This window comes from Coffea eugenioides, chromosome 4 (assembly GCF_003713205.1).
Source record: "Coffea eugenioides isolate CCC68of chromosome 4, Ceug_1.0, whole genome shotgun sequence".
Taxonomy (NCBI): Eukaryota; Viridiplantae; Streptophyta; class Magnoliopsida; order Gentianales; family Rubiaceae; genus Coffea; species Coffea eugenioides.
The window spans coordinates 10,814,075-10,833,376 of NC_040038.1; the positions used below are offsets into that span (position 1 = coordinate 10,814,075).

At 35.9% G+C, this 19,302-nt stretch overlaps 2 protein-coding genes across 3 annotated transcripts; one reads left to right on the forward strand and one right to left on the reverse strand.

The window, feature by feature from the left end:
- Positions 1-4,924: 4,924 nt before the first annotated feature.
- LOC113768671 (adenine/guanine permease AZG2) lies at positions 4,925-6,896 on the forward strand. Its single transcript, XM_027313123.1, has one exon. The coding sequence runs from the start codon at positions 5,062-5,064 to the stop codon at positions 6,682-6,684; it is 1,623 nt and encodes a 540-aa protein (XP_027168924.1). The 5' UTR covers positions 4,925-5,061; the 3' UTR covers positions 6,685-6,896.
- Positions 6,897-9,897: 3,001 nt separating this feature from the next.
- Positions 9,898-18,269, reverse strand: LOC113767383. Of its 2 annotated transcripts, XM_027311452.1 has the most exons (8): positions 18,182-18,212; positions 18,060-18,096; positions 17,182-17,332; positions 13,303-15,127; positions 13,124-13,192; positions 11,844-11,921; positions 11,551-11,708; positions 9,898-10,353 (listed from the first exon to the last, which is right to left on the reverse strand). In XM_027311452.1, exons 2-8 carry the CDS (start codon positions 18,068-18,070, stop codon positions 10,108-10,110), a joined length of 2,538 nt encoding a protein of 845 aa, XP_027167253.1. In that variant the 5' UTR covers positions 18,071-18,096; positions 18,182-18,212; the 3' UTR covers positions 9,898-10,107. The 2 variants fall into 2 exon arrangements, with proteins under 2 accessions (XP_027167253.1, XP_027167254.1); XM_027311453.1 differs by lacking the exon at positions 18,060-18,096 and having other exon boundaries at positions 18,182-18,269.
- Between the last annotated feature and the right edge of the window lie 1,033 nt (positions 18,270-19,302).

The window sequence follows — 19,302 nt, forward strand, 5'->3', positions numbered from 1 at the left end:
AACAAATATGTTTAACAAGCTTGCTAGTTTGAATTAGAATAATACACTTAATTAATATTATTGTATGTCATTTCTAGTTGTTTATATGATGTACATGTCCCTATAAAGATGTGTCAACCGCCTTGAAGCTAAGTACAGAGGACAAAGCACGCGTTGCGCGCCATATTATTTGATTAAGAGCTCGCCTCAAATTCTAAACATTCCGCTGTTGCTTTTTTTAATTGGTAGCAGTTAGATTCCTTCAAGTAACGAGGAGATTAAAAGTGCAAATGGCGCACTTGGTTGTTCATAGTACACATAATATATATAAATTTCTACCGTCTTAGAATATTGAGCTAAAACTTAGAAGGGCTTCAAATTTTTAAAAAAATTTTCTAATAGGGAAAGGGTGGAATTTAAGAAACAGAAAGGAGGAAGGGGATAGAAGACTTCAAACTTCTATTGCAAAAATAATGTCTCTAAATCTTTAGTTTCGGAGGTGATTTCTTGGAATGAAACAGCACAACTAGAAAATAAGGGAGGCCACCATCTTTTATTTATTTTTATTTATAAAAAGTTTATATGAATTCGACTCTAATTACAAGAATTCTTATAAAATCACCCCTTAATACAATTCTCACGTTGGACTTGAATCCACTATCTTTATGGAGGAAGTGATTCGTCTTACCAATCGAAACAACTTGTGCTGGCGAGGCCAGTATCTATAATAAGACTATCATCTATTTTTATTGATAATTAACTCCTGTTCAAGTGGGCGATTTAATTACGTGCATGAATTGAGAATTAGCCACTAATTTGATCAAAGCAACTAACACAAAATGTATAGTTAAGCTACTTGCAATAATGTAGCTTGTCCCGACTTGCTTAACCAAGCAATTGATACACTTCTGTTTTAGTTGAAAAAACTTCCTTGCGATACATTTATTGAGCCAAGTTACTATACAACCCATCATCTCACATATATATATATATATATATATATATATATATGTCAACTTCTAATTTGCATGGACAAATGGGTGGTTGAGGTGAAGGTAATCTTAGTCATTTGACTAAGTACAACATAGTATGGAGTGTGTTAAAAGTAAAGCAGATAAATAATTTTCTTCGTTGAAACTAATGTAAAATTACTTCAAAGAATAGTCATTTCTCAACAATCTGCTGAAAAAAAAAAAAGCTGAAGAAACTTGCAAGAGTAATTTTATCTTGCGAGGTTTGAAAAGAAAAGGCTATTCTAAATCTTCTCTCTTGGTCCTTAGGTAAAGTAAATACAAAGAAAATCTCTGCGCAAAACTCTCTTTTAAAGTAAATCTTCTCTCTTGGTCCTTAGGAGAGCTTTTTATTTCAAATAAGAGTGCAATTAATTATTTTAAGCAAAGAAGCATTGTTCATATATATTGGAATCAATAATATTGCAATCGTCTATTGGGCAACCTTGGACTTGTTCACCAATGCCACTCACAAGTCCAAGCAAAACAACTAAATAAAAAAAATTTGGTATGAATGATGACAAAATTGAATGCTGTTTAGTTTCTGGTTGGCAAGTGACAACCAAAGAACCCAAAAGTCTAAAGGACAACTTGAGCATATGTTTGAAGTGGTGAAACATTTTGTACCAAAAAAAAAAAAACACAGAAGTGGTGAAACATGAAATGATACCGAACTCACATCATCATCTACGGCCAGCATATTTTTCTGTAATTCGTTTGCAATCATAGGGGAAAAAGGTGGGGAAAAATCACACCAAATAATTGCATATCTACTCTTTGGTCGGCCAAGGGAGGACATTGCAAAATTTTCAACATTTCAGTTTGTCAACACCATTACTACTCAAAATAATCAACCAAGGCCGCCTTTTGGTTGATTAACTGTAGATATTGGATGCTTATCTTCATGTTGGAAATAATGCTATGAATGATCTCGAGGGTTCTAGTTAGAACACTCATCTTGTGTTTAATTACATCGGATAAACAGTTAGATGTAATGTGCAATTTATTATTCCCTCTATCTCATTTTGATAGTCCTAGTTTTTTTTCACACAGTTTAAGAAAAAATAGTTAATTTTGTTGGAAAAATAAATTTAGATTGCTATTTCGCTAAAATATCTTTACATTAAATAGAGTACAACTTTTTATTAATTATTAATGGAAACTTGAATTGATAGTTTATGAGAATTTGAATTGATGGTCAAGAAAGAATCAATCCTCATTTTACGTTAAATGGGGTAGGTTTTATTCAATAATAATCTATATTAAATAAGGTAGTTTATACTAATAACAACCTACATTGAATAAGGGTATGTTAGATAAATTAAAAGATAACTACATTCTTCAATTAGAAAGTGGACTACAATTTGGAACAGACAAAAAAGGAAAACCATCAAAATAGGACGGAGGGAGTATTGTCTTAAAAATGGTTTTGATGAAACCTATGTAACCTAGCTGGGACAAATAATTCATTTGTAGTTGCCAATTCTAACAATTTGTGTGATGCCATGTCCCATATTATTTTAGTAAGAACGGATACGTATTGGTATATAACATCATTTTCAGAATGTGATTTATGTTCAAAAGTTGTTAGGTTAACCAAGTAGATTAAGATACATTACCACCTCCTGGGGCTATTTTACTCTAGAAAATGATCACGTCATGCTCTTGAACAATATTATTAATTGGATTAACTTTTTTATGCATTGATAGTACAGTGAATTTTTTTCCCTAACAATTATGAATATACATCACATGAACATGATTTGAATGAATATATAAAATAGCATGAATGAATAGTAAAATCCCACCAATACCATCAAGCAAACAAGGCCAGAAGATTGCACTTGATGGGTAGGGTGAAAGATCCAATCTTCAATTTATGCACTTTTACCTAATTACTTTTGTTCTTGTGAACTTCATTTTTATGTCAATCACATCAAATGTAGACTGATGTTAAAATTAACGTGACAGATAAAAGTGCATGGAGGGGTAAATGATGGCACTCACAATCATTAAGCCAATATAGTCAACAGTGGACAAAAACTCCTTTAACATTTCATAGGCGCCATTATGGATGATGCAAATTTTATATGTGCAAATGTTGTACCCTAGGATTATTGAAAGATTTGGCTTTGGATCTTTGCTTGGCCACTTCTCAAGGACAAAAAGTTCCAATCCCTTGGGACTAGGTGGAATCTTAATACTATCATGGTGTGCACATGAATTTTCGTATCGTTATGTACTGTGCATGCATATGCATATTTTTAGGACCGTGACTATGCTTCCAATAGCAACTTCTTGGACTTGGAACTACCTACGATGTTATTGTTAGCTTTGTTTATTAGTGGAAGAGTATTATAAGTAAGAAAGCTAAATTTATGTAGATAAATCGTCTCAAAATATCATATGATTCTATAATTAGACTAGATTCGATTCATTGACAGATCAAAAATCTAAATGATTTTATGATTCTTAAAGTTAAAAATGGTGACGCAAATGATATAACTATCCAAAACCTATTCAACAATGTGGAGATGCTAATAATGTGTGTGATACAATCATTTAAAACTTATTCATAAGTAAACCAAGTTTTTTTTTTTTTTTTGGGACGCTCAAGTGTATGAATGATAAACATGGCTGCTAATGGTTACAAATGAATAAATAAAAAGAGACAGATTAGTAACTCTCTCAGAACATCCTATCAGTAAAGCATATATCTGGCAAACTTTGGAAAAGTTTGTATTGGAAAGGCAAAAGATTGAAACAGAAGTTACTCAACCAGCTGAGTGACAACCCTAGACCAAACAGTCTCTTGTATTCATTAGAGGACAAAATTACTGCATGATTTGGTGGGTTTGGCCAAAAACCAATAAGGGACACAGTTGGTGGAGCTCCTTGAAACTGAGAGCTTAAGGGATCCTATGACCGGTCAGGATGCAAGGATTCGTTTCTCCTGATATAAACAAGTCAAATCTAAAGAAATTGATGTGATACCAACTCATTCACATGTTAAATCACCAACATGGCTTACAATTAATTTTGTAGGGTTTTGCATCTCTACAACTTTGACTTCAACACATTTCTAATCTGTAATTCTATGCTATTCTTTCCATGATGATAAAAAATTTGTGCATAAACAAGATAAGATAAATACAGAAAAAATTCCGGCTACAACTAATAAAACCTCATGATTTTGTAACAATTCTTTCTTTTTTTTTGTAACAATTCTTGATTTAAGAGATTCAATTTCTTTCCTTTGTTTGCATTGACGGATTAGTCGCTTTACAACTTTTAAAATGTTTGGATTGAGATGATTTCAGATAAAATAATTTGCTTCACAAATTTCAATCACCTTTTTATCTCACATACATCACGTCACAAAAAGTACTACAGTAATTATTTCAAATAAATCATCCAAATAAACTCCTATCCAAACAAACTTGGATCATTGGACCCTAGTATACCACTAGCCACATAAATGATAAAACTCATTAATAATCCATAGGATTTTAGTAATAAAACTCTCTTGATGACAAACATACACCCTAGTGGTTTCATAGGATTTTAGTAATAAAACTCTCAATATCTAAACACGAATGATGCAAATTAAAAAAATCTGGTGGGATCATAGTGTGGACAAAATGTTTACCAGTTTTAAAAGCTTAATCCCGCGTTCAAACATTATGACATGTCTTGTGCCTAAGATAAACCAAAATTAAAAAGGTGCTCTTTCCTTGAAGAACCAGCCAAGGAGTGCTCTAATCATTCAAGCCAGCTTTTACTAACATTCAGCATTATTTTCCTCAAAAGAACTGTTTCTTTTTTTTTATCTTTCTTTTTTCCTTCTTTTCTTGCTTTAATTTTTTGTAACTCCTCTATATATTCTCTCCATCATTCATTCCTCATGAAGCTTTGTTTCTCTCCAACACCCCATCACATTTTTTTCCCTTCTTTGCCCTCTTTTTTTTATGCTTAAACTTATGCTTTCTTAGCACACACTCTCATAGACAGTAAACCCCCAGACTCGCATCCCAAAAAACAAGAAACAAAAAAAAAAAAAATCAAGAAAGCCATGGGAGGAGAGCTTTGTGGGGCAGTAGGCAAAGGAATATGCAAGTCATGGAAGAAAATCTTGAAGGGCTTGGATGAGACAGTTTCAAAAAGCAGGGTTGGCAAGTATTTCAAGTTGGATGCAAGAAAGAGCTGTTTCACTAAGGAGGTTAGAGCTGGCACTGCAACTTTTCTTACCATGGCATATATAATCAGTGTCAACGCCACCATCCTTTCGGAGTCCGGCGCCACGTGTACAGTGGCCGACTGCACCGTTCCGGCGAACCAAACGGTGGCAACCCCTGACTGCATGTTGAAGCCTAATGCAGGTTATGAAAGTTGCCTTGCAAAGGCGAAAAGTGATCTCGTTGTTGCTACTGCCTTGTCATCAATGATTGGATCTTTTGCTATGGGATTATTGGCTAATCTTCCCCTGGCTCTGGCCCCTGGTATGGGCCCCAATGCTTACTTGGTTTATACACTGGTGGGCTTTCATGGGTCTGGATCCATTTCATACAAGACTGCCATGGCTGTGGTCTTGGTTGAAGGCTGCGCGTTTCTAGCCATAGCTGTTTTTGGGCTTCGTGCCAGGTTGGCTCGGTACATACCGCAGCCCGTTCGGCTGGCTTGTGCTGCTGGTATTGGTCTTTTTATTGCTTTTGTGGGGCTACAGGCCCACCAGGGTGTGGGCCTAGTGGGCCCTGATCCGAACACATTGGTGACCACGGCGGCCTGCGCCAGCACCGATCCGGTGACCGGAGAATGTATCGGAGGAAAAATGAGAAGCCCAACTTTCTGGCTCGGCTCGGTTGGCTTCATAATCACATGTTATGGACTAATGAAGGAGATTAAGGGAAGCATGATTTATGGCATACTGTTTGTCACATTGATTTCATGGATTAGGGGAACATCTGTCACATTTTTCCCCAACACCCCACTAGGTGACACAAATTATCAATATTTCAAGAAAGTGGTAGATTTTCACACCATAAAGTCCACAGCTGGGGCCATCAGCTTCACAAATTTCAATAGGGGTGAAGTTTGGGTAGCTTTAGTCACGTTGTTATATGTTGATGTGCTAGCTACAACTGGTACATTGTACACTATGGCAGAAGTTGGAGGATTTGTTGATGAAGAAGGGGAATTTGAGGGGGAATATTTGGCCTACATGGTTGATGCTGGCTCTACAATTGTTGGTTCTGCCCTAGGAGTTTCACCAATTGCAACATACATAGAATCATCAGCTGGCCTAAGGGAAGGTGGGAGAACAGGGATAACAGCTTTGGTTGTGGGAATTTACTTTGCATTGTCCCTGTTTTTTACCCCTCTATTTACCAGTGTACCGCCATGGGCTGTTGGTCCATCTCTAGTAATGGTTGGTGTAATGATGATGAAAGTTGTGAAAGATATAGATTGGAACAACATCAAGGAGGCAGTGCCAGCCTTTGTTACCATGCTTCTCATGCCTCTTACATATTCCATATCAAATGGGATTATTGCAGGGATTGGCTTGCATATTGCGCTTGGATTGTATGACCATGTGGTTGGCTGGATCAGGTGGTTGATCAAGATGAGAGCAATGGTGGTCAAGGAGCAAAACCAAGTTTCTGCAGCTGCTGCAGAGCAAAATCTTGAAGTTATCTGACATGCATTGTCAGAACTGGTGCACAAACCACCTTGAGCGGTCACAATCTTTAGCGGTCACAATCTCTAGATCCATCATAGAATAGACTGGCCTTTCAAGGGCGTTTGTGCATTTTCTTTGTCTAGTTGTCGAAGTTGGTTCCAATTTTCTGTTTTTTCAGTCCTCAATGTTTCTGTCCGGGTAGAAGTTAAGGATTGACATTAGGATTTCAACTAGAAATCTGTCTTTTGCATACTTTTCATTATTTATCTATTTTGCGTTCCAAGGACAACAGACAAAAAAAAAAAGAATCAATCAACTTTGCAAGAAGTGTCATCTCCTACAGCAAATGTACATGGTTAGCATAATCCTTTACACAAGTGGACTTAAATTTGTATCAGATAGGCTATAGAAAGTTATCTGTCAAAATAAATAAATCCATTGGCATCAAGCAGATCACTGAAATAGCTAACATATAATGTTCATATTTGTAGCTTTGCAATGGTTGATCCTCAACCTTATTAATTTCTATCATGGACTTCCAACGAACACAACTAAGGACTGGTTTGGAACTGCAGTGACTTATTGAAAGGTATTTCCCTAACAAGGCTTTTAATAAAAGTACTTATTGAGTGCTTAAATGTTTTTAAATATATTATTTGGAAACATAATTAAATAAATACTTATTGTATTTGATAATGAGTAATTTAAAATTTTAAAATATATTTATTTAGTTCATAATATAGGATAAAAATGATTAAATTTAATATTTTATTTTTTAAATCACAAAAGTTGCTCTAAAAGCACCAAATTTAAGCTTTTACTAAAAGTGCTTTTAATACCAGAAATTTCTCTTTTAATTTTATGGGATGATATTTCCTCGACAACTTCAAAGTACCTTTAATATATAAATGTGTTTTTTTATCAACAACGCCGCAACCCAAACGGGTCTAAGTCATGTATCCATTGACCCTTTACTTTCTAGATACTATGGGAGTGGCAATTTCCGACACGATCTGAAAATACGACACGAATCTAACACGAAATTAATGGGTTTGGGGTGAGGTTTCGTGAGTTCATGTCAGAATCGGGTCGAACCCGATGAACCCAAAAGGAAAACGGGTCGAATTCGGATCAACTCGTGGGTGACCCGATAACCCGTTTACGAATTAATATAATTTAATAAACATAAAAATTATTTTATCTAACTAAACTAAATTATTCTTTTTTTCCAAAGGCATTAATCACTTAATTCTAAATGAATTTATTTAACTTGTGTGCAGTTGAAATTATTATATTTGGACAAATAATGTATTATATTATTTTTTACTTTTATACTATTTTAATTTATTTTATATTTGGTTTGGGATAAAACACTTTTACGGTGTTTTAATTTATTTTAGATTTGGTTTGGAATTATTTATTTAAATTTTTATTACTTGATTATGTAATTAGTCTTGTGCGAAATTGGTTTTATTAGAAATTACAGTGATAAATTAAAAAATTAAAATTAATTTTCAGGTCATTTCGGGTCAACCCGCGAACCCGAAATTTTCAGGTTCGAGTCAGCTCTCCTGACCCCGTTTTGGGTTGGCGGGTCAGGTTCGGGTCAGCGAATTTTTTGTTATACCTGGATCTCAACTAGACCCGCCAACCCGATTGCCACCCCTAGATACTACCCACTTTATCTGGTAGATTAGTCTTGTTGCATAACCTGAACTAGTTCACACATTCACACACTGCACTGTATCATTATTGCACATGATCAAGGCTCCTTTGCAATTTAACTCTTTGGGATACTATCAGAAACCTCCCTTGGGGTTTCTTTTAATATCACTTAGCACCCTTGAGATTTTAGAAATATCACTTACCTCCCTTAATAATTGTAAAAAGACTATATTAACCCTCACTTGGCACATAATTCATAACATATCAAATAAATGGAGCTCAAAAATTGAAAAAAAAAAAGAAACGAAAGTCACTTTCTTGTTTATCCCTTTTCTCCATCGTTCTCTCTTACTCATATTTTTTGGATGACTATGCAATATTTTATTTGTAAATTACAATAAACTAAATTTTGTTTATCTTTTACTTTTTGTGATTGTGATAAAATAGGGTATGATTTATTTGCTTATTTTAAATTGACTTTTATAATGATTGGTACAATTTAATAGTTTGAACAAGGGTTGAAAAGATGTTGTAAAAAAATAGAAATTCATAAGAAATCAATTCTGAGCATATATAATAAAATTGATGCAAATGTATTTCTTTTCAAATATCATTTTTATTTTTCAAATTTACAGTTTTATGGAGTATAGCATGTGATGTGGTGGTACTACAAGAGACTGTTTTTGAGGTGATAGTTTTCTTGAAGTGAACAAAGTGATATAGGAATATTTTTATTTAGCAAGTGAAAGGATAGCTTAGGATTTTTAAAAATTTTGGTGCATAAATAACAAAAGTAAGGAAGACAAGTGATATTTTTAAAACCGTTGGAGTGATAGGTGATATTAAAAGAAACCTCAGGGGAGGTTTCTGATATTATCCCTAACTTATTTGGCCATACAACTGATGATGTGGCTGGGCTTTAGACCGTCAAACAAGTTCAAGCACTTAGCTCAACAGTATGGCACCTCAGATTCACAATCCTAGCCAACTCTTTAATAATTTTCATTATTTTTGCAGATCTGCTAGATTGCCGAGGACTCTTGCCTTAATTTTCAGAATTCAGAGACTCCACATCTCCATTCATCGAGAAGCAGATCACCTAGCATCTTAGGGTAACATGTACGCTCACTTTACCAGCAATTCAACTGTTGCTTGTGCTCAACCACCTCCTCGTTCGGCAGCTTCAAGTTGGGATAGATACAAGATCTTGTGTATCTCGTCTCTTTGTAAGCAAATATCTGTATTATCCTAGAAGCTTTCCCTAATCAGTCTTCAGACCAGGAATGTTCATTTGCAATAGATGATAAGCTGGAGACAACAGTCCTGTTCTCTCTATCTTATAGAGACTAGAGTCTATAAAAATTGCAATCTATGAGATAGAGACAACAGTCTTGTGGCACAGTTGCATATAGAAGAGGAACCAAACTTTTAGGAACAATTTTTCCAAACATAAAACCTCAAGCCAGAAAATATCTAGCAAAATAGTTAAGTGCGAGTAACGCATGAAATCATTAGCACCCAGAAACTGATGGAGGACAAGAAGCGAGCAGGCAAAACAAGCATACATCTCCAAACTATGGACGATCTTTGCAACAAAAGACATCAGTAAACATTCCACTAGCTATTTACATAAGGGTTCTGTTATCCAAGCCTAGGCTACTTAATAATGTGATTCAATTAAGTCACAGCTGGAAACTTCATACTACTGTCAACAAAATAGCTCATGCATGCTGAAGCCGAGCACTGTTTAATCCAAACATGAGGATTAGTCGCCTCTTACTGGTGAAGAACACTGACTTTGTATATGCCCCGGTATACATGTTCAGCTTGAAAAATATAATGATCTCCAGCTTGAATGCGATGTTCTTTGTTAAACTTATCCCAACAACCTGTCAAAACATGAAAACCTGATCTGTAATAATAGAGAGCTGGCCAGAATCTTTTCTCCTGATCTTGAAGCAAGACAGACTTCCTGTCCATCCCCTTTCTGTATGTAATTCCCGGCAACTTTGATGGTAACTCCTACACAAGCATGAGGTGGCAGAGAATTTGAAAAAGGAAAAGGAAAACAAAAGCATATTAATTCACAAAACATGCTCGTGTGCAAAACAACACCACATATCTGTTCTCTTGATGTCCTAATTAATACCAAGTCCTTAATAAATGACAGATTGGAAGCAAAAGATATCGAATTGCATAGTATGCACTGCAGATAATGAAGCACATACGTCCCTGTTCATGTCCCTTGCCATAGCCATTTGTGTTGCTGACAAACATTCCAAACTTTTCATCTTTCTAACGCAGAACCCAACCAGGTCAAACCGTGACCCTTGTGCATGAATTTGGGTCATGCTTTCAGGGTCATGGGAAAGCAGCAACAAAGTATCCCAAAGTAACCTAATCACATGAAATTTATTAATCCTTTTGTTTCCTCTATTTTGATCCTTTTTCGATGCAGTTGCTTGGTGCCATCCACTGAAAGCTATGGCTATTATCTCTCTAGATAACCTTTCCATCGTCATAAGCTTCTTCTCAGTTGTTGAAAAGAATATTACGGTTTGTACTTTGCTGTGTGAACTAAAATTTTTTTGCACATTTCTTTTTGACAAGGAATAATGCAAATTCTCTTCCTTTTGCACATCCTCCAGTTTCAAATGTAATGAAAGCTTAAAACATACCAATTCCTTTTACTCTTGTTACTGGATAAGGTAACCAATCTAAGCTCAGCTCAAACTTGACAAGCTGCACTCATATGATGTACTTATTTGAACCATTTGGCTTCTTCATCGAGAAAAAGAAATGATCATATTTTTCCCCTTGTTTCTTCTCTATCTCTACTATTACCTAATAGTCTTCTTGAATCTCAACTTCATTTAGAAAACTATTATTGCATTCCATTTACAGTTTATTGTACTACCTCACAATTTCCTAATCTACCATCAAGCAAGAAAAACAAGTCAATTCATACACATAACAAAGACATAAATACATACCCAAAGCCATAAAAAAAAAAAGACATTATTGTCTTATCTCTTTATTTATTTAGGGAAGGAGGCGGTAGCATGACAGGAAGTGATGCAATCTGACTTGCATAAAAGTTGTCTAAAGAGATTGAAAAAATAAGAGAAAATACTTCTCATGCAACAAAGACGACAAATTTGTGCAGGGAATGAATCAAAGCTTAGAAGATTAAGAACAAAAGGTGTTGAAAGAAGGTACAAGGTAAGGTCGGCCATCCATCATTGCCAAGCAAGTGAGACTCTCAGCAACTGATGAAGGAATATCAAGTAAATCAACTGGCTCAAGTTTCACAGGTTTGCACGCACAAGGACCTTGAGAGGAACTACCAATCTCCTTTACGCTCAATGGCTTCAAACCTGCATTTGGGTACTAACATATCAAGTAGAAAGCTGCCAATGCCAAGGTTAATTGGCGCTGAGAAGCATTTACATGCACAAAGAACAATCCAGGTATTAGTCAAAATCAATTAAATGTGAAAGAAAAAATCATACCTCTTAACCTCTTAGCAGAAGAATCCCCTTCCTCTCTTGTATCCGGATGCTCTTTTCTCACCATTTTCTTTGTTTCACCTGTGAGTAAAACCAGGCAATATAAGAAGCAAAGAAACTTGTTCTACAAACACATAAGAGGCATTATTTGACAGGTCGCAAAGCAGCATGTGCACAGATGTCACTTGTATATATTGTAGTTTATGGGTGTCTATATTAATTCTGTATACATTGTGACCCATCAGCCTTTGGCAAGAAGTTCACAAAACAATGTGTTACTAATGCAATCGGAGCAACCAATATTGTTCCATTCAGTTAAGTATCAAAACAAAATAAACAAAACAAGAATATAACATACAATTCTATCCAAAGCACACTTAAACCAATATGAAGATGACAGCAATTTATGGAGTAGGGCTGTAAATGGTCATGCTCTAGATTCAGATATACATCCTATTATGCACACGCATACATCTAAGCGGCACATAGGGCTTATACTTGTATTAAAACGCATATATGCAGTTTATTTAGTTAAAAAGTAACTTTAATCATAAACAAAAAAATTTGTTCTTACAACTTTACCATGTACAAAAAGCATAAAGAAGAGCTCAAATTGAGCAATAACAATCAGAAATGGTCACGGAAATGGCAGGTAAAATCCAAATCCCAACCATGAGAAGCGTAGGTGGGGGAGAAAGCACCGAGTCAGTGAAGGGTCAGAAATAACAAGAGGAAGAGATAGTGGACAAGCATGGGACACAGACAGAAACAGGTTGGGGTTTGTTACTGCAGCCATGAGAGAGAGAGAGAGAGAGAGAGGGAGGGAGGGAGGGAGGGAGTTCATGTTTGCTGTCAGTTGTTAAGAAAAAGGAAAGGGATAGAGAAAGGGCAGCAAGCAGCAAGGGCATATCTGGTAAAGCTGTCTGTAAGAGGTCTCCAATTTCCCAAAAAATGGTGATTTGAGCACTAAGGGATTGGCAATTTAGTGTGGAGGGGAATGATACGGCACCATCAACATGCACCTAAGGTTTGTTAGAACCTAAAATTGAGGTACAAATCAATAACGTGCCAAAAAACATGAGTCTCTGGACATTCATTCAGCTGTTCATCTTCTGCTTAAGTATATTTTACATAGAATCTCACTGCCAAAGGGTATCAGTTAGCACCTCAGAGCTATGCAACATGGAAGCAGTAAGAGCGAAAAGTGGTCCACATGGAAGGAATAAGCAAAAAATTAGTACCAAGCACTGAAAGGGAAAGAGAGCCATGACATAAGAATATACCTGCAAATTCCTCTTGACTGTCTCTGAAGCAAGCTCCTTCATCAGCATATGGGGAACTCCAATCAACATCTAACACGTTACAAGATTATATTTAAGGTAAGATAGACGAAGCGAATACAACTTCAATGGAGATCATATACAATACTTGTAGAAATAGAGAGAAAAAGATAGTAGCTAACCGTATTTCTTGTTGCTCCTCTCAGCATTCTGGAGTTGGATATACACATTTGACATGTTACCACCTTTTTCACCAAGTTCTGGACAAAGAACCGTTGGAAGGCTATTAGAGCGGTCAGCCAAGGGAACTTTTTCACATTCAAGTAATATATCATCCTTGCCTCCCAAATTATAGTCATTCACCAGCATGCCAATATCAGTCTCCTCTGTAAAAGTAGCTGTTTCCAAATCTTTAGATCTTGTTGGATCTTTATCAGCCCCATCTTGACATCTCAAGCTTACCTCTCTGTGGTCAGAAGTTCCTTGTACTGCATTTATACCTCTATTGGAGTCATGCTCAGATAACATACCATCCTTAGCTTCCAAGCTGTTGTCATTCACCATCATGCCAATATCTGTCTCCTCTGTAAAAGTAGCTATCTTCAAATCCTCAGTTCCTGGCGGATCTTTATCTGCTCCATCTTGACATCTCAAGCTTGTCTGAGAGTGGTCAGAAGGACCTTGTACTGCATCAATACCTTTATCAGTGTCACATTTAAGCAACATACCATCCTCAGGTTTCAACTCATCGTAATTCACCATCATGCCAATACCGTGGTCAGAAGTTCCTTGTACTGCATTTATTCCTCTATCAGAGTCACGCTCAGATAACATATCATCCTCAGCTTCCAAGTTGTTGACATTCACCATCATGCCAATATCAGCCTCCTCTGTAATAGTAGCTATCTTCAAATCCTCAGCTCCTGTTGGATCTTTATCTGCCCCATCTTGACATCTCAAGCTTGTCTGAGAGTGGCCAGAAGAACCTTGTACTGCATCAATACCTTTATCAGTGTCACATTTAAGCAACACACCATCCTCAGGTTTCAAGTCGTCATCATTCACCATCACGCCAATATCATTCTCCTCTGTAAAAGTAGCTAACTTCAAATCCTCGGGTCCTGTTGGATCTTTATCAGCCCCATTTTGACATCTCAGGCTTGTCTGAGTGTGGTCAGACGTACCTTGTACTGCATCTATGCCTTTATCAGTATCACGTTCAAGCAACATATCATCCTTGGCTTCCAAGTCCTTTTCATTCACCATCATTCCCATATCAGTCTCCTCCGTAAAAGTAGCTATCTTCAAATCCTTGGTTCCAACCTTGGTTCCTGTTGGATCTTTATCTGCCTCATCTTGGGATCTCATGCTTGTCTGAGTGTGGCCAGAAGTACTTTGTACTGCATCTATACCTTTATCAGTGTCAGCAACTTCCTTATCTCCCTGCAATTCAAACTCAGACAAATCATACAAACACATCCTCCTTTCACCCGGTCCAGGCCCAGCATCCCAGTCTATCATCATATCAAAGGAACTGTCCAAGAAGGACCAATTTCCATTGCCACCTTCAGCATTTAGAGTGCTATTTGTGGTGGTTGGTAGGATGTGGCTGTTTTTGGAGTTTGATCCAGACACGCCTGAGGTGCTCGAATTCTGTCTGTTGATTGGGTTGGTATCTATTTTCTCACAAGGTTTACCCCCAGAGGATATACTCCCTCTGGTTCGAGCTCTTTTACGTGGCAAGCCAATTTTATCAGATGCTCTTTCACAACAGCTTTTGTCAAAAATATAAACAACAAAGTGAGTTCCCTTGATATAATTGAATAACAAAAAGTCTCCAGCTTGCAAATTATGATCTAATGAAAACTCCGGCCAACCCCTACTGAAAGCAAGTGAATTCTTAACAAGCGACAATGTTACTATCCATTGCACACCATTTGAGTCCTCAAGTTTGGTTTCTTGATTAGCCAAATACATCACTGTATCAGCAAATTTACGGGGCAATAACTGTCAAAGAGTAGCGAATATTAGGAACAATGGAAATCTTCAAGAATATTTTGAGTTTGCAAATGCCAGACTGGTGAAATAATATATATTCAACACTGTAAAAGAGATAAAAGGTACATTGACATGGTAAAACATATGCATAAACTAAGTACTAATTTGAAAGATGCACATATGTTCTTTTAGGTCCACAACGTAAGTAAGTCTGTTACTGATAATAAGAAACTTTCTACACCAGACCCTGATTTGAACCCAGGTACATAAAAATCAAATAACGGAATTTACCAAGGAAATGAAAAAAGGCTCAAACAAATAATTCACTGTAACTAAGAAACATACTCTAGAGGCACAAAACCTCGACTCTCATTTTCCTTATCTCCTCTACAAGAAAATTTCTTGCTGTCATGTTTCAAGCTTAATCTTCTTAGCGGAGTTTACATGCTATTGTTCAAACATTTGAAACTTGAGTCACTCATCCACTTCATCTCATCCATATGTTTTAGGCAGTCTCATCGCTATGATAACGACTTTTCTCCACCTAATAGAGAATAAAGGCGCAACTAAAAGCAAGCAGCAAAAGGAAGTTGCAAAACCAACAAAGGACCTAAAACTGTTGTTAGTAAATGATCAATACAAATGCAGCATTGTGAAACTGCTTTATAGTCTTTTAGCCAAAAATGCCATGTGTTGCTGCCTACGGAAATGTGATATTGTAAGACCTGGTAAAAAACAAAATACAGAAAATAATTGCACTTATACAGGAATGCAAAAACTTCCTTTTACTAAAAGTAAAAGTTAATAAATTACCATATCTTAGACTCCTGTTCTGAATACTTAGGAACGACATGAATGAGTATATAAGCAAAACACAAACTGCTTAGTCACTTTAGTTAGAATTAGAGCCTTCAAAATTGCAGTCAGCAGGAAATAATCCTCAACATCTTCTCTTAGATGGTCAAAGACATGATTAGTTCAGTATCCGACCTAATAAATTATTAAATAAAAAAACTAAATAAACATTATAAAATTGTCAGATGCCTAGAGAATGCATGATCATTGATGCCATTTAACAGATCCACAATGAACTAGCATTAAAAAGGATTATACTCAAGTGTGCTCCATTAAGTGTATATAATATCAGACTTAGTTAAAGCTCCAAGGAACAGGAAGACAGTTAAGGACCATAAGGGGCATTAGAAAAGTTTTTCCATAATAAGCACAAACACCCTGAGGCTATGAATGATAGGAGGCTCCCAAGAGAAGTCCTCAATTAGACCTTCATCCTTACAGAAACTTGGGGGTCTCTCTCCTCGTTTGTGTTCACCAAGAAGGTGAAAACTAATGAAAACTGCAACCAGACAGAGCCTAGAGACCATAACAAGTAGTAAGCACATTTTTGTTCAAAGATGTCAAGGTAAAATGAAAGTTACTGCCATACTTTCATTGCATTGTCAGCTCTGGAGACCTAAACTGGCATAAGCTTTTACAATTCATAATAGACAGATCGAATCAATTACCTAAAAGCAAATTGATACTATAAATTGGTATTCTACCCGTACAGAAAGCTTCTGATGAATAAAACTGAAGCTTCTGATGAATAAAACTGTGAAAGTAATTGAAAGAGTCAAAATTATACGAAACAAACTTAAGAAAGGAAAATGGAACAGAAAGGGTTCAATTTTCCACTTCCCAATAATATCCTTTGGTATGCTTTTGGCTTTGTTTCAATGCCATATACCTTGCAAATTATTAGCTACTATCATGGTAAAACAATTCAATGTGTTTGCACAATAGTGTAAACCAAATTTTGAGACATAGCTTCATCATAAAACTGCAATCTCCATGAAAGAATTTCCATTCCCAGGCCCCATATTTGCGCTACCCTCATCCATATTAGGGAATACATATGCAGACAGAAACACATTTACCATTTGGAGCTAATACAACATCATTTGTAACTCAATTTTTGGACCACCAAAACTGGAAAAACAAACACGATAATTCAAAGCTAAAAGTGAATGACCATACAAAAGTGTTAAACTTATTAATTTACATACCAGAAACTGTGAAAAATCATCCCCAACCAAGACTTTGAAAAAACGGGTCACACTGGGTGATAAATCCATCTTGTTACGATGAGTCAACTGACAATTCCTGATGCACTCTTCACATGCTCCAGCCATTACAACCATCTCTCTTTCCTGTTCTCTGCACTCACAACACGTACAAACACACACACACACACTGAAGATCACATAATTGATATGCCACAATAATCCAGCAAGTATGTAACTTAACAAAAATCTACTTGTGAATAAACCAATCCCAGATACAAAATTTAAGTTCTAAACCCCCCCCCCCCAAAAAAAAAAAAAAGCCACCTCTCACGCAAAACGAACAAAAAGTATAACGAAAGGAAATCACAGCAATAAAGATTGAATTATTACCATACTCAGCCGAGAATTCACAGGGATAACATACAATACCAATAATAAGGCCACCAAAAAGAATGAAGTATGAAAACGGGGATTAAAAACCCAAAAAAAGTTTTAAAAAATAACAAATAAATTAAAAGGCTCCCACCTAAAACCCTTCACCTTCATCAGGGTTTAACAATTAACACTCCACACCATTGACAGAGACTAAATGTTTTAACCTTAGAGATGATAAATTACTCAGATAGCAGGCATTTTACCAGCTACATATATAAAAATCAAATTAATTAGAAACCCAAAAGACACATAATTCAAAACACTTCGCTTTCAGGGTTTAAAATTTAACTTTCTCTGGACCCAGGTGAAAAGTTTGAACTTTTACCCCACGCAACAAAGAAATCACATAGAGAAAGAAAACGTGTATTCTGCCCAAAAGGGATAAAATGGGGTTGAAAAAAAAGCGTAAAAAGCTAGTTTTCTTGGGTGATCAAGGTGAAAACCTTAGCTGCATTCTGATAACGAATCGAAATTTTTACCCTGTACAGACGAGGAATTCCTAGTTATATCTGCAGGAAAAAATACCCAAAAAAAAAAAGAAACAATGGGAAGAAACTCGACTCACATTTAGAACCCTTCAGCTTCAGGCTTCAACGGAGGGTTCAAAGAGAAAGGAGACGCAAGGGCAGGGGAAGAGAGCAGAGTTTTCCTTTTTTTTTTTCCCTATTTGTATATTTGGGAAAGAAAATAGTAGTGTATCCAACTTTTGAATAATTACTGTTTAGGTGCATGAGATTACAAATTTATGAATTATATTGCATAAGAACGGTTAGCAAATTTCCCAGAATAATGTTGATATTCGAAATCATCACAAATGTAGTGCTACGTAGGGTTTGTGTCCAAAATAAGGGTCGCCATAGCTGCCAATATCGACGCAAAATAAATTTGATTTATTTTTGAAATTTTTTTAGCGGCTTATGAAGTTTTTAAGATAAGATTTTTGGTTGAATATTTTATTTTAATCGCAGATAGATCGTTGATTAACATTTGATCAACGGTCGTGATTTGAAGGTACAAAAAAAAATAGTTTTAAGTCTATTGGCGCACACAAAATTTGCAGCGAAAGAAATTTTTTTTAAACGCTGCACATTAAATTTGCAGCGAAATTTGTGGACAGTTGATCAAATACGACTGGAAAATCACTGTAGATTCAATTTGCGGCAATTTGAAATTTTTTTTTTCAAATCGCATATCTAATTTGCTACAATTTATTTATTTATTTATTTTTTCAAACTACACATCTGACGTGCAGGAATAGCTCTTGAAACCATACTATCCTATAATCTGTTCCGAGTGAAATCCCGGTACCTATAAATGCTAAAAGGTTCATGAAATATATTGAGGTTCAATGTGTGTTCCAAATCTTTACTTTAACATTGAGTGTTTTTACCTGTTTTCAACTCAGAAACAAATTAATCGTTTGGATTAACTGTTTTTTGGGATATTTTTGAAATATTTTACTGTAACAATGTATATGAAAATTTTTACTGTAGATGTTTTTAGTGATGTTTTTGGATGTGTTTTTGTGATATATTTTAGGATATTTTTAAAGTTTAAAAATTTTTGGAATAATTTTTAAAAATTAATATTCCACCCACCACTATTATCCACTACCGCCACCATCCCTCTCTCCCTCCTCCAGTCTTCTCCCCGTCCCTCTTCCTCCCTTCCCTTTCTTTCCCCTTT

Coding starts and splice junctions, on each gene's coding strand:
- LOC113768671 (XM_027313123.1), top strand. CDS start 5,062: ATGGGAGGAGAGCTTTGTGGGGCAGTAGGCAAAGGAATATGCAAGTCA.
- LOC113767383 (XM_027311452.1), bottom strand. Junction 11,709..11,843: donor TTCTGCTAAGAGGTTAAGAG/GTATGATTTTTT, acceptor ACCCAAATGCAG/GTTTGAAGCCATTGAGCGTA. Junction 10,354..11,550: donor TGGATGGCCGACCTTACCTT/GTACCTTCTTTC, acceptor ATGCTTGTGTAG/GAGTTACCATCAAAGTTGCC.